At 28.7% G+C, this 14,089-nt stretch overlaps 3 protein-coding genes across 4 annotated transcripts in view; 1 reads left to right on the top strand and 2 right to left on the bottom strand.

Annotated features, from left to right (window-relative positions):
- Window positions 1-14,089, bottom strand: part of LOC135925486 (PHD finger protein 14-like) — a 39,856-nt gene that overhangs the window by 10,260 nt on the left and 15,507 nt on the right. For both annotated transcript variants that reach the window (XM_065460837.1, XM_065460838.1), the window contains 6 exons: window positions 13,351-13,639; window positions 6,124-6,235; window positions 4,971-5,065; window positions 3,514-3,809; window positions 3,001-3,082; window positions 152-344 (listed from right to left, as the gene is read on the bottom strand). In XM_065460837.1, the coding sequence (XP_065316909.1) occupies window positions 152-344; window positions 3,001-3,082; window positions 3,514-3,809; window positions 4,971-5,065; window positions 6,124-6,235; window positions 13,351-13,639 (1,067 nt within the window). The remainder of the gene's footprint in view (window positions 1-151; window positions 345-3,000; window positions 3,083-3,513; window positions 3,810-4,970; window positions 5,066-6,123; window positions 6,236-13,350; window positions 13,640-14,089) is intronic.
- Window positions 6,484-7,833, top strand: LOC135925422 (uncharacterized). Its single transcript, XM_065460726.1, has 5 exons — window positions 6,484-6,765; window positions 6,807-6,963; window positions 7,004-7,242; window positions 7,304-7,654; window positions 7,724-7,833. Exons 3-5 carry the CDS (start codon window positions 7,059-7,061, stop codon window positions 7,831-7,833), a joined length of 645 nt encoding a protein of 214 aa, XP_065316798.1. The 5' UTR covers window positions 6,484-6,765; window positions 6,807-6,963; window positions 7,004-7,058.
- LOC135925420 (uncharacterized) lies at window positions 10,793-11,988 on the bottom strand. Its single transcript, XM_065460724.1, has 5 exons — window positions 11,852-11,988; window positions 11,654-11,810; window positions 11,375-11,613; window positions 10,963-11,313; window positions 10,793-10,893 (listed from the first exon to the last, which is right to left on the bottom strand). Exons 3-5 carry the CDS (start codon window positions 11,556-11,558, stop codon window positions 10,793-10,795), a joined length of 636 nt encoding a protein of 211 aa, XP_065316796.1. The 5' UTR covers window positions 11,559-11,613; window positions 11,654-11,810; window positions 11,852-11,988.

Genomic DNA, 14,089 nt, shown 5'->3' with positions numbered 1-14,089 from the left:
AAGATATAATGGTAGAGAAGAGACAGTGGTAGTTAGAAGGAAGATATATTTATATATATTGAAGAATTTCGATAGAAATAAAGAGGCGTTAGGAATGAATGAATTGAGTAGATAGAACAGTAATATATATTAAAAATAAAATCCTACATACATCGATTCTGATACCGGCCACATTAGCCTTGGATAAAAGAGCATCTACGAAAATAGGATCCGATGTTAGATGGCGCGAATAATTCTCGCGCAAATCTGGCGTGGGTATCCAATTATCTAGGAGGGCGCCAAACCTAACCCTCTCGCGTTCGTAGCTACTCCGGGAAATGGCTAACTTCTTCAAAATCCTTTTTCTTTGATAAGGAAAAAAAAAATTAAAAATCTTTTTATAAGGCAATGACCTAAATATATTTATAAATTTTCCTAAGTTTGTAAAATTAAGAAACATTGTCCAAATAAAAATTTTTAAAAGTTTTGTACATGTATAATTCCTACCAAATTATTTTTATATTTCCCATGTCTTATCATAATTTGAAAAATATTAATGAATGTTACTTACTATAATTTTTTTTTCCCGTAAAAATTTGACAATTTTATAAACTTTCAAAGCTAAATTTTTATTAATTTCTTAGAATTTTAAAAAGTTAAATTTTAGTAAATTCTATTAAACTTTGCATGATAATTATTTGATTTTTTTTAAGCTCTAACTCAATGAGTTCCGAAGATATGGAGGGCTAAAGCTATGTCCTTCCTAATCTGGAAAAATTGTTTAAAATAAATATTATTCAAATTGATAGAGACCTATATTTGGTATCAATTAGGTATATCTTGAATCCCTTTCTTAAAAATAATTACTTTTTTTAAAAAAAATCTGAAGTTTTTTTTATTCCCAGAAAAGGTAAAGGAATTTTTTATGTACCTGAGCATCACATTTTCTAAAAATATAACAATTTAGACCACTATTCTATTTTTACATTAAAAATAGTCTATTTCACTTTTTTTTCGTTAAAGTTAATAAATATATTTAATATTAGGGTCAAAGCCTAAAAATACATATTAGGTTTGGGTCTATATTAATTTTTTTTAAAAAAAATTAGATTTTATAACTTTAAAAAAAAAGGCAAAGTAAAACAAAAAAAACCTTTATAAAGATAGGGCAAAATTTATTGTAATCATTTTTATTTTTTCTATAACTATTATACCGCGCATAAATTGAGCGTTTCAAACGTGTAAGGGCAAATAATGCATTTCAATTTAGCAACCATTTTAAAAAAAACGCAAATAGGTTTGCTTTTTTATTACTCTCTTTATCCTTTTGCTTTGTAATATTATATACAAAATGTAAGGTTCCCGTTCTAAATCGCTAAAAATTGGGAACCTGGCTTACTCCTATAAAATTTTTAAAGAAAAGTAAATTTGAAATTAATATTAATTTCAAATTTACTCTAAAAATTTTCTAGGAGATATAAGCCAGGTTCCCAATTTTTAGCGATTTAGAACCTATCCCAAATGTAATATAAATAACTTACTTAATATCCTAAAAAAGAGGAATATTTTAGAAAATTTAAAGAAATAAGAAGGCAGACGATAATATAATTTTCGAGGACAAATCCTTTTTTTTTAAAGAACTTATTTAAAATTTCGAACAGACGGATATTAATAAAAAGGCAACCTCGAATTTTGTCAAAAAATTACGGCAAAATGGCTCAATTTTTGTGCACTATTAAGTAGTGTTATAAAATGGCCCCGATATTTTAGTCCAAAATAGTATTATGCAAGCCTCGAGATTTGGCGAATAGAGGTCCATACCCCCCTTTTGCCCACCTACGAGCAAAACCTCCAGGATTTACAACGTATTATTCTGGCTAAAATCTTATTAAGACCGTTTTCAAACTACTATCGAGGTCTGCAATCAAGTATTCTTAAAAAAATGGACCCCACCCATGGTTTCGATTCGTAAAAAAGATAATTAGATTAGGCTCGAGTTTTAAAAACCGGTCGAAACTTATTCCTTAAAAAAAATTTATTCCAGATTCTCCCCCCCCCACCCACCCCCATAAAAAATTTCTTTTGTTTATCCTGTAAAGAAAGGGATAATAAATTTTATGAAGGAGAAACACTTTTTTATACGATAATTTAGGTAACTGGGGTTGTTCAAATAGCAATATACGATATCTAAATCGATTAATAATAATCTCTAAAACAGTTATGAAATCAAAAGGTTCTAACCGACAAGCAGACCTCGGTTCAGGTTAGGTTCTGTAATATGGTTCAGATTTCTGGCAATATCAGCTGACCCATCGATTGGCAATATTTTGATTGGTCGAATTAGTTATTCGTTCATTATTGGCTATTTTTTTTATTTATAAAAAAAATATAATTAAACTTGCAAAATGATGCATTACCTTCTTATCTCATTTAAATAAAAAAATATGCAACCTATAGCCCACTCCATCAAAGACCACCCACCCGTTTCTCTTGACTCGAATGTCAATTATAAATTTTATTTGTGAGCGTGTTAAAAACCGAATTATAACCCCTACTCTAATCTATCCTTAATTTTACGGAATTTACCTCAATGAACAAATTCTCAAAATCAGTAATAAGATTAGTTTTATTTACGTGATATTAAGGCCTAGCCCTATGTGGTAGAAGAACGCTTGGTTCTCTCAGAAAGTCCATCAAACTGGGATGAAAAAAGATGGGAAATGATTAAGAGAAGGGTACATCTATATTTTTTTGGTATGACAAACCATTAATAAACGAGAAAATGTAAATTTGAAAACATATCGTGCCCTTTTAGCCATACATTCGTAAATGTCAGCTAAAATCGACCTGAAATTTGAATTTAAAAAAATATTTGTTCGGGCTTTAAAATATCGCGAAATTTAAGAACTTTTGTATTTATTTATTTTTGAGACATATCTTAAAGAAGTCATGGGGGAAAATATTTAGTTTATTTATTAAAATTAATCAATAATTGGAAGTTTTTATTAAATAAAAACAAACTTCAAACGATTGTGAACTGCTTCGGCGTCTGGCACGTCATCACATTTTAGCATATTTTCTATATCGTTGTTGTTTAAATCTTCTAAGAATGGTAATTTATTTAAAAAATTTTTTTTTTTATTAAAGTCAACTATCCTAGTGTTGTTTAATGCCTAGCCCCAATATATTGGCCAAAAAATATTAAGCAACCCTCAAAGATTTTCCTCATAAATGGGCAGAAAGATTTTGGGCAGTTATTAACATACATGTGGCTTTGCGTAATATTTTTTTGGCTAAAATATTGGGTTAGCCATTTAACAAAACTATAAACCAGACATTATTATTAAATAAATTAATTTTGTCTTGTAAAACTCAAAAAGCATTTTAAAATTAATTAAACTGTCGTAAAGCGAGAATATTATAAGATACCACTGCATCTGTATGCAAAAAAAATCTAATGAATTGATTAACAATGATTAAATTTGTAGTGACCACCTATCAAGAAGAAAAAAGAAACGGTAAAGAAATATAAACTTTTGTAAAAAAGGCTTCCAGCATAGTTTCCTCCTTTCAGCGACTTGGATCTGATGAGGGTCTGCCTTTTTCGCGCCAGCGCGAATTCCCGCGCCCTTTTCCTGATCGACGTTTTGTCGCCGTGATGAGCCTTGCAAAAAGCGAAATAGGCCGATTCCGGGCTCAGAGCATTGGTACCAGAATTCGGGAAATTATTATTTGGCGTTTTGACGCGGTTATTTTTGCCCGAGAGATTTGGCGACTTCAGGAGGTTGTTAGAATTATAATTCTCGATTAGGAGACCCTCCCTTTGGGCGCTAATAAAATATTTTAAAAAAAAATATATTATAGGCCACAATCATATGTAATCTATGAAATCAAATGTGTTTGAAATATCTGTTAATAAATTTTAATTTTCTTCCCCTTGGGCAAAAATTTAAAATATCAAAACACGAAAAATATGTCATTCATTTATAAGTTTAAAAAAAAAATATGATTGGCGTTCTTTCATGATTTTTGTTTTTTTTTCCTTCTACTTTGATTAACGTTGGAAAAAATAACCCCAAGAAAAATATTCAAAATCATGTTATGTCACGTGACTTAATATCCATTTTATATTATTTGGTAAGGTGATAAGTTCGATGTTGTTATTTTACTTTTTTCAAACTTTGAATTTTTATCGAACGCATTTATTTTTTAAATTTTTTTTCGGGAAATGTAATCCAATATGTGCAGAAAATGGCTTCTCCAAATTTCCGACAATTTTACAACAAACTTTCGAATACTCTTTAAATTCACAATTCAAATTTATATTAATTTTTTTTTCAAACACTTTAAAATACAAAACCCCAAAAATTTCTTTTATGAAATCATCTGAATTGATTGGAATATATTGCCCCAAAATTAAAACATGATCAATAAAAGATTCAAAGTTAAAAAAAATAGTAAAGAAATAAAATTTCCCATCAAGCTATTGCCTTAACGATTATTTTCATTCTTAATAATTTTTAAAATTATACCAACGCTAAAAAAAATTATATGTAAAAGTAAAATATATTATACTCTTTTTATAATAAATAAAGTAATATTTCAGGACCGAACCTGGGACCTTCCAATTCCAAGCCTACATCATAACCCACTAGGCCACCCCGGCGATGCGACAAAACAAAAATATAATATATATAAATTTGGACAAAATTTCTAAACAAGAATGACAAATTTTTTAAGGGTCCCACTTCACTCTAAATCACGTCCTGGTCAGCATCCGCTATATACTAACTACTAACCCCGGAGAACAAGAATTGATGAAAAAGAGGCTCAAGAAAAATGGGCCCCAACAAGAATCGAACTACCAATTACTCGCTTCATTTGATAGCTCTCACTCACTCGTCTACCATTAAATTTATTAATAATTAAATAACAATGTTCATGTTTGGGATCGTTATTTTTATAAACTATATATATTATATTATTGTTACCAGGTAACGTGGAAAAATGTACGACACATGCCCGCATCGCATTTTATGCATATCCCTGTCTTAGAAAGCAGACGATTTTCGCAATATGCGCATTCCTTATTTATAATTTAAAATACATATAATTTTTATAATATAATAAGTATGAAGGTTCAATAATTATTATAAATATAATAACATGATATATATCCAAAATTTAATTTTACTATATTAAGCAGAATTAACTAAAGTATATTAAAAACTCGCAATATATTTTTAAACTTAAAATATTATAGATACATTTTAAAATCGAGGCCTTTGAATGCAGGAATGCAAATTTTATTGAATCTGAATTTCTAGTGACGCCTATAAATGATTGGTTAATTTATTTTAACCTATCACATTTAAAAAAATGGGTTGTTTTCTCCTAATTCCTTAAGGTAGTAACCTAACAAAACGGTAAAATAAATATATTTTCTCTGAAGTAGCATATTCATTGTTTAGAATCTATTGACAGGAGATTGACATGGTGGAGCATTTGATTTGACAATGGCGCCAATAAAAGTGTAATCCCAAATAAAAGGCTGCCCTTTGGCCCTATGCGTGAGCATTAACTAATCGACACTTTTATTAATTGAAGTGTTAAGCCCCATCGGCTCTAAAGTACTGGAAATGTAAACTGAAGAAAGGACACTACACTTTTAATGAATGAATCTCCAAGATAGATTGGTTCTTGGTATAATACAATTGATACATACAACTCATAAAGCCTATCACTCTTAGAAAAAACTTTCTGGGGTATGGATGATGAAGTAAAAAAAAATGCCTTAATAATTTAAAAACTGTACATTAACATTGTATACTAACGAATTTAGAGAGTCCTGTAACACAAAAAATTTGAAAAGAAACCTGTATTATTTTATATTTTTAAATAGGCTTAATCATTCAAAAATAAGTAAATAAAATTTTGAAAACCATTATGAACCGGTTCATAAGTATTTATAAGAGGCTCAGTTCGTATCCTTTGGAATTTTATTATAATGTCTCTTTGTGGCTTGGTTGGTCATCTAGTAATTAGAAAGGCCAACACAGTAAACATCCTCATCAAAAATATACTAACGGTCCTATCGGACTTGGCCATATAAAACGCCTTGAAAAATAAACATTAATTATTCACCCTTTCTCCAAATCTCTTGTAATTCAATTCGAAAAGCGTAACAGCTGAAAGGTGTTCCACGTCGGCAAACGTTACTCCCGGAATGTACAGGGCGCAAATCAAGTGAACCCATCTAATATATTTTTCACATAAAATGTTTATGGGATAACCTTGAATTCATAGAGGCACTATTACGATCGCGAACTTAACAGCTGATCGATTTTTAAAATCTGTTCATGATAGTGCGTACAAATTGAGCTTTTCAACGCTCCGTTTTAAAAGCAAATAATGCATTTTCTCATCTGTGTTTAAATTGAAAGCAGTACGTTTTTTCTTTATTTTAAAATTGAAAACATTTTTATTAAACAATATGGAATTTTTTAGTTTACAAGATAAGCAACTAATTGCTTTATATTTACTAAAGAGAAGGAAATCTACGAAGACAAGAAGGAAGACCTCAAAAATATTTATGGAGAGAAATTTATTTTCAGAGTATATTACTATAAAAGCAGATCTTACTCCATCCCAATTTTTCAATTGTACAAGGATGAGGAGAACGACTTTCTCCTATATTCTGAATCTCATAAAAGACGATATACAACCTAAGGTGACGAATTTCAACAAGCAAATAGATGCAGAGGATCGTCTATTTCTGACCTTAAGGTAAAATATGGTAATTTAACACAAAATTATTTATATTTAAGGTTTCTTATAACTGGAGTTTCCTTCTCCCAGTTGGCATTTAGTGCAAGGATATCCAAATCCTGCATAGCCTATATTGTGAAATCTGTGTGCAGGGCTATATGGGAAGCTGCTGCAGAGAAGCATATGCCCAAACCTACAAAAAAGGATTGGGAAAGAGTAAATACTTTATAACATATTATATATTTTGTTTATTTAGATTTCCCAAGAGTTCATGATGCATTCAGGGTTTCCAAATTGTTTTGGGGCCTTGGATGGGAAACATAAATATAAAATGCCCTAAAAATACTGGCTCACTACATTTTTGTTATAAGCAAAGATTTTCAATTGTATTGTTAGCACTTATTGACTATAATAGGAAGTTTTTGTACATTGATGTAGGAGCTTATGGGAAACAAAGTGATGGTGGAGTGTTTAGAAATAGCTCTCTGTATAGAGGTTTTATTATACATAATAATTTGCTGTTATTAATTTTCAATTACTATTAATTAATATATAGAAATTATTAACCATACACTGGACCTTCCACCTCCTATGCCATTTCCAGGGACAAATGAAGAGATGCCATATGTTATGGTAGCTGATAATGCCTTTCCATTATCCAATTATCTAATGAAACCTTTTCCAAAAAAAAATCTGACATTAGAGGAGATAAAATATAATGCTAGATTGTCCCATGCAAGGGTAAGTGTGGAGAGAAGTTTTGGAGGGATTGTTAAAAAATTCGATACTCTTAACAAACCTATGGAAATTGGTGTTGATTATGCAGAAATAATAGTTAAGTGTATATGTATTTTACACAACATTATCATATCCTTGGAGGGCTTACCTGATGATGTTGATCAGATAGGTATTTAAAAAATATTTAATATAAATTGGATAAATCTATATTTTGTTATTTTAAAAAATATATTTACAGATATCACGAACTTGAATGTAAGACCTATGTCTGTTATTAGGGACAATAATGCATCATCTAATGAAGCAAGGAATATCAGAAATTCATTCAAAATTTTTTTAAATTCATAAATGATTTTATATTATTATTTATATATTTATTTTATCTTAATATATTTTTATTTATAATCTACATATATTAATAAAAATGCTTAATAAATTTTGAATAGTTTGCTAATTTATATATTTTTCAACCTTTCAGGATACTAGAAATAGAATAATTTTTCTATTATAATCACATAAGGTGATGTCAAAAAATTAGCTCAATAAAACATAGTAAATATTTTCTATATAAATAGTCAATATCTTAAAAAATCATACACTATTATTCTTTTTACATTAATTTCTAGATAATATTGCCTAAACTATGGTTAAAAAAAATTGCAAAGGGCTTGTGATAAACATTGGCATATATTCCTAGAAAGGCATCAAATTTAGATCTCTAATTATTGTTTCAAAATTTATAATATATATACTTACTAATCTTAAATTTACAATTCTCCCAACCATGATATCCCTGATATTTTTATTTATTAGATTTTCATAAATGTTAATTCAATCACATTCTTTCATAATTTGATATCCTATCTTATTAAAAAACTATATATTTTAATAAAAATGCCAAATGATAGTTAGCTCATTTATATATTTTTTTGAAAAATGGACACTATTAATATTGAATACTACTTTATTTTATATATAAATATATATATTTACAATAATATTACAAAAATATAAATATTTACAATAAAAATTATGATATAATTTGACTAAATAATTCTAATGCTGTTTCATTTTGCAGGGTTTCTGTTGTATTGTCATCTTTTGGTAGTGTCATAAGATTGTGATACAATTTAGTTGTCACACATTTGAAAAAACATTTGCTTGATTGGCTCATTCCTTCCAAGCCATCTGCCATTGATTGAAGATACAATCTAAAATAATATTAAATTCATAGATAAAAAAAGATATTATATTCGCTCTCATGTGGCCTTTCTTCCAAAAGAGTAACTAGTTTTTCATCCACATTTACCTTTAAAGCAGGTGTCTTAGCTTTTGCTTTGGGATAAAAACTATCACTAGTTATCCTATCCATTGTAGTGGGCTCCATAAATTTTATGTACTCATACCATCTGTAGGAAAGTTTAGATCCAGAAGATTTGCCCATTTTTACTTTATTCAGTTGATCCTTGAAGTTCTTCATTTTCTTCTTTATGCATGACACAGTTGTATCATGCTGAGGAAATTCAACTTCCATGCTATTAAAAATATAATTTCTTTAATCTTATATATATATTTATACCTTTGGCTAATGGATGATAAACCATTTAGCACTAATGTAGAATTTTTATGGTCTGGATGCTGCTGATTCCAGACCATTTCTTGACTCTCTAATAAGGCACAGAATTTTTTTGTCACTATGTCGTCCCACACTCTAAATAACATATAATAATTATATAAATGTAAAATAATTAACTTACAATTTCGCATTTGTTTCCATTTTAAAATTTAAAAAAGTTTATTAAATATTTTTAATATATTACAATATGTATAATTATATAAAATCACTAAATAAAATTAAAAATATATATTGGCGCGAAATAAAAAAGCATAAAAAAATCAAACCAGATTGCTTTTTTTTAAACCTTGCCGTAAAAAAATCCAATTTGCACAACACCATTTAAAATGCATTAATTGCTTTTAAAACGGAGCGTTGAAAAGCTCAATTTGTACGCCATCCAGACCATAAAAATTCTACATTAGTGCTAAATGGTTTATCAATTAGCCAAAGGCATAAATATATATATAAGATTAAAGAAATTATATTTTTAATAGCATGGAAGTTGAATTTCCTCAGCATGATACAACTGTGTCATGCATAAAGAAGAAGATGAAGAACTTCAAGGATCAACTGAATAAAGTAAAAATGGGCAAATCTTCTGGATCTAAACTTTCCTACAGATGGTATGAGTACATAAAATTTATGGAGCCCACTACAATGGATAGGATAACTAGTGATAGTTTTTATCCCAAAGCAAAAGCTAAGACACCTGCTTTAAAGGTAAATGTGGATGAAAAACTAGATACTCTTTTGGAAGAAAGGCCACATGAGAGCGAGTATAATATCTTTTTTTATCTATGAATTTAATATTATTTTAGATTGTATCTTCAATCAATGGCAGATGGCTTGGAAGGAATGAGCCAATCAAGCAAATGTTTTTTCAAATGTGTGACAACTAAATTGTATCACAATCTTATGACACTACCAAAAGATGACAATACAACAGAAACCCTGCAAAATGAAACAGTATTAGAATTATTTAGTCAAATTATATCATAATTTTTATTGTAAATATTTATATTTTTGTAATATTATTGTAAATATATATATTTATATATAAAATAAAGTAGTATTCAATATTAATAGTGTCCATTTTTCAAAAAAATATATAAATGAGCTAACTATCATTTGGCATTTTTATTAAAATATATAGTTTTTTAATAAGATAGGATATCAAATTATGAAAGAATGTGATTGAATTAACATTTATGAAAATCTAATAAATAAAAATATCAGGGATATCATGGTTGGGAGAATTGTAAATTTAAGATTAGTAAGTATATATATTATAAATTTTGAAACAATAATTAGAGATCTAAATTTGATGCCTTTCTAGGAATATATGCCAATGTTTATCACAAGCCCTTTGCAATTTTTTTTAACCATAGTTTAGGCAATATTATCTAGAAATTAATGTAAAAAGAATAATAGTGTATGATTTTTTAAGATATTGACTATTTATATAGAAAATATTTACTATGTTTTATTGAGCTAATTTTTTGACATCACCTTATGTGATTATAATAGAAAAATTATTCTATTTCTAGTATCCTGAAAGGTTGAAAAATATATAAATTAGCAAACTATTCAAAATTTATTAAGCATTTTTATTAATATATGTAGATTATATATAAAAATATATTAAGATAAAATAAATATATAAATAATAATATAAAATCATTTATGAATTTAAAAAATTTTGAATGAATTTCTGATATTCCTTGCTTCATTAGATGATGCATTATTGTCCCTAATAACAGACATAGGTCTTACATTCAAGTTCGTGATATCTGTAAATATATTTTTTAAAATAACAAAATATAGATTTATCCAATTTATATTAAATATTTTTTAAATACCTATCTGATCAACATCATCAGGTAAGCCCTCCAAGGATATGATAATGTTGTGTAAAATACATATACACTTAACTATTATTTCTGCATAATCAACACCAATTTCCATAGGTTTGTTAAGAGTATCGAATTTTTTAACAATCCCTCCAAAACTTCTCTCCACACTTACCCTTGCATGGGACAATCTAGCATTATATTTTATCTCCTCTAATGTCAGATTTTTTTTTGGAAAAGGTTTCATTAGATAATTGGATAATGGAAAGGCATTATCAGCTACCATAACATATGGCATCTCTTCATTTGTCCCTGGAAATGGCATAGGAGGTGGAAGGCCCAGTGTATGGTTAATAATTTCTATATATTAATTAATAGTAATTGAAAATTAATAACAGCAAATTATTATATATAATAAAACCTCTATACAGAGAGCTATTTCTAAACACTCCACCATCACTTTGTTTCCCATAAGCTCCTACATCAATGTACAAAAACTTCCTATTATAGTCAATAAGTGCTAACAATACAATTGAAAATCTTTGCTTATAACAAAAATGTAGTGAGCCAGTATTTTTAGGGCATTTTATATTTATGTTTCCCATCCAAGGCCCCAAAACAATTTGGAAACCCTGAATGCATCATGAACTCTTGGGAAATCTAAATAAACAAAATATATAATATGTTATAAAGTATTTACTCTTTCCCAATCCTTTTTTGTAGGTTTGGGCATATGCTTCTCTGCAGCAGCTTCCCATATAGCCCTGCACACAGATTTCACAATATAGGCTATGCAGGATTTGGATATCCTTGCACTAAATGCCAACTGGGAGAAGGAAACTCCAGTTATAAGAAACCTTAAATATAAATAATTTTGTGTTAAATTACCATATTTTACCTTAAGGTCAGAAATAGACGATCCTCTGCATCTATTTGCTTGTTGAAATTCGTCACCTTAGGTTGTATATCGTCTTTTATGAGATTCAGAATATAGGAGAAAGTCGTTCTCCTCATCCTTGTACAATTGAAAAATTGGGATGGAGTAAGATCTGCTTTTATAGTAATATACTCTGAAAATAAATTTCTCTCCATAAATATTTTTGAGGTCTTCCTTCTTGTCTTCGTAGATTTCCTTCTCTTTAGTAAATATAAAGCAATTAGTTGCTTATCTTGTAAACTAAAAAATTCCATATTGTTTAATAAAAATGTTTTCAATTTTAAAATAAAGAAAAAACGTACTGCTTTCAATTTAAACACAGATGAGTTACGTTAAAAAACGTACGCAAACTGTCAATTTGTGCGCACTATGAGATCAATTAATATTTATTTAATTATATTATCTTTAATTCAATTCAAATCTAAAAAATGATAATTTTAATAAAGAAAAATTGAAAAAACTATCAGCTGTTAAATCGGATAGCATTCGCGCCACTATGAATTCAATGTAATAAAAAATTAAGAATAAACCTTTGATGACTCAAAGTAGATCATTTGAGTATTGTGACAAAATATATGTTTTTTTTGCGTTTTTCTGACAAAAAAATGTAACGATTAAAAAAATAAATAATTTATGTTTATAAATAAAAAAATATCTAGTATTACTTGAGCAAGAAAAAAATTTACATAATTGAGTATATTACCCTGACACTATTGTTTCCGATAGAGGTCCCTCACCTTCGTGGGCGACAATTTCAAACAGTCATGTGACGAGTCACAGACCAAGCACATTTTTTGGGCTACCGTATCATCCCAGCTCTAACGGACAGGCTGAGAAGATGGTAGCAAATGTTAATGAGATATATTACCTCAATTCTCGAAACCGAGAAGGTATCACTACTTTGGAGTTATTTCTTGGACGAAGAACCAAAGTTCCTATTGATCTCTTAAAAACTCAAAAAAATGCTATATCCTCAGTGGGAACTAAAAAAACACAAATTTATGATGGGACAAATAGTTTGGGCCCGTTTATTTGATGAACCGGGCAAAATAATAAACTATATGAGGTAAAAGTTTTAATAAGGTTTTATTGAATAATACGCTTATGGAAAAGTTAATTTGGCATGGTTAATCTTAATTTTTAGTTCTGAAGGGATTGAAAATAAGTTATTTTAACTATAGTTTTGAGTGATTGTTTTATTTATTTCGGATTTGAACCGATATATATATATATATAAAATAAATTAGACAAGTTATGAATGTATTTTCATTTAAAAATTGCTATGTTAAAAACATTAAAGTAATGGTAAAAGGCTTTATTTTAACAGGTTCCCTTAAATAATTATATATGTAGGGTGATAACTTTGATTATTGGCTAAATGAGAATGGATTCATTTCCTGTTGTATGCCCTTCAAAAAGTAAACACTTGTGAAAAATAATATTAAAGAATATCAATTTACGTTTTAACGTCAGTCTCCTTAAAGGCACCTATCCCTGGCTCAAATGGGCATAATTTACATGCGGGATATTTGACAGCTGCACGGCACGGACTGCAAAACCAGGGCTCGGTGGAATATTGGGAAGAAGTTGAGGAATTCGAGATAGTATCGATTTTTTTATCAGGATGGATGCTGGCAGCTATGGATTTGGATCTCTGAGAAGACGACTTTCCACTGTTGTCAATGTTAAGGTTTATGTTATTACCGCAGTTAATTTTGAGAGAGTTTGCAGGCAATATACCATAACAAGCTGATTTATTTTAAAGATTTAAAAGGTACGAAAGTTTTAAAAGGGAACTAAATTTTAAATTACAAAATAATAATTCACAGCACGTAAACACTAAAGAGACAATCTCAAATACATTAGCGCTCGCTCCACGATTCCACAGAAATATACCTTACTGTCAGGGCCCAATTTATGAAGAGGGATCATTGTTCCCTGTATTAAAACATGCTAGCATAAAGAAAGTATATTGGCATAAGACTTTTTGTAACAGACCACGAATGGGTTTATCATAATATTATTTGGCGTGAATATAGTCAAATATAGTATTGTTTCTGAGAACCGATTTTTAATAACGGCTAACTCAGTATTTTAGCCAGAAAAATATTGTCCAAGCTTCAAGATTTCGTTAATGTTAAAACTTTTGTGCCACCTATGAGCAAAATCTTAAGGCTTGCACAATAATGTTCCATATTG

Source organism: Gordionus sp. m RMFG-2023, chromosome 2, assembly GCF_954871325.1.
Source record: "Gordionus sp. m RMFG-2023 chromosome 2, tfGorSpeb1-WG-v2, whole genome shotgun sequence".
NCBI lineage: Eukaryota > Metazoa > Nematomorpha > Gordioida > Chordodea > Parachordodidae > Gordionus > Gordionus sp. m RMFG-2023.
The sequence above is the reverse complement of the archived record's forward strand: the minus strand, read 5'-3'. Positions and strand labels throughout refer to the sequence as shown.

What these genes read in the sequence shown, in the direction of transcription:
- LOC135925420 (XM_065460724.1), bottom strand. Translation starts at nt 11,558, where the DNA reads ATGGGAAACATAAATATAAAATGCCCTAAAAATACTGGCTCACTACAT. An exon ending in AAATAGCTCTCTGTATAGAG is followed by an intron (nt 11,314 to 11,374) that starts GTTTTATTATAT and finishes ATTAATATATAG; the next exon opens with AAATTATTAACCATACACTG. An exon ending in TGATGATGTTGATCAGATAG is followed by an intron (nt 10,894 to 10,962) that starts GTATTTAAAAAA and finishes ATATATTTACAG; the next exon opens with ATATCACGAACTTGAATGTA.
- LOC135925422 (XM_065460726.1), top strand. Translation starts at nt 7,059, where the DNA reads ATGGGAAACATAAATATAAAATGCCCTAAAAATACTGGCTCACTACAT. An exon ending in AAATAGCTCTCTGTATAGAG is followed by an intron (nt 7,243 to 7,303) that starts GTTTTATTATAC and finishes ATTAATATATAG; the next exon opens with AAATTATTAACCATACACTG. An exon ending in TGATGATGTTGATCAGATAG is followed by an intron (nt 7,655 to 7,723) that starts GTATTTAAAAAA and finishes ATATATTTACAG; the next exon opens with ATATCACGAACTTGAATGTA.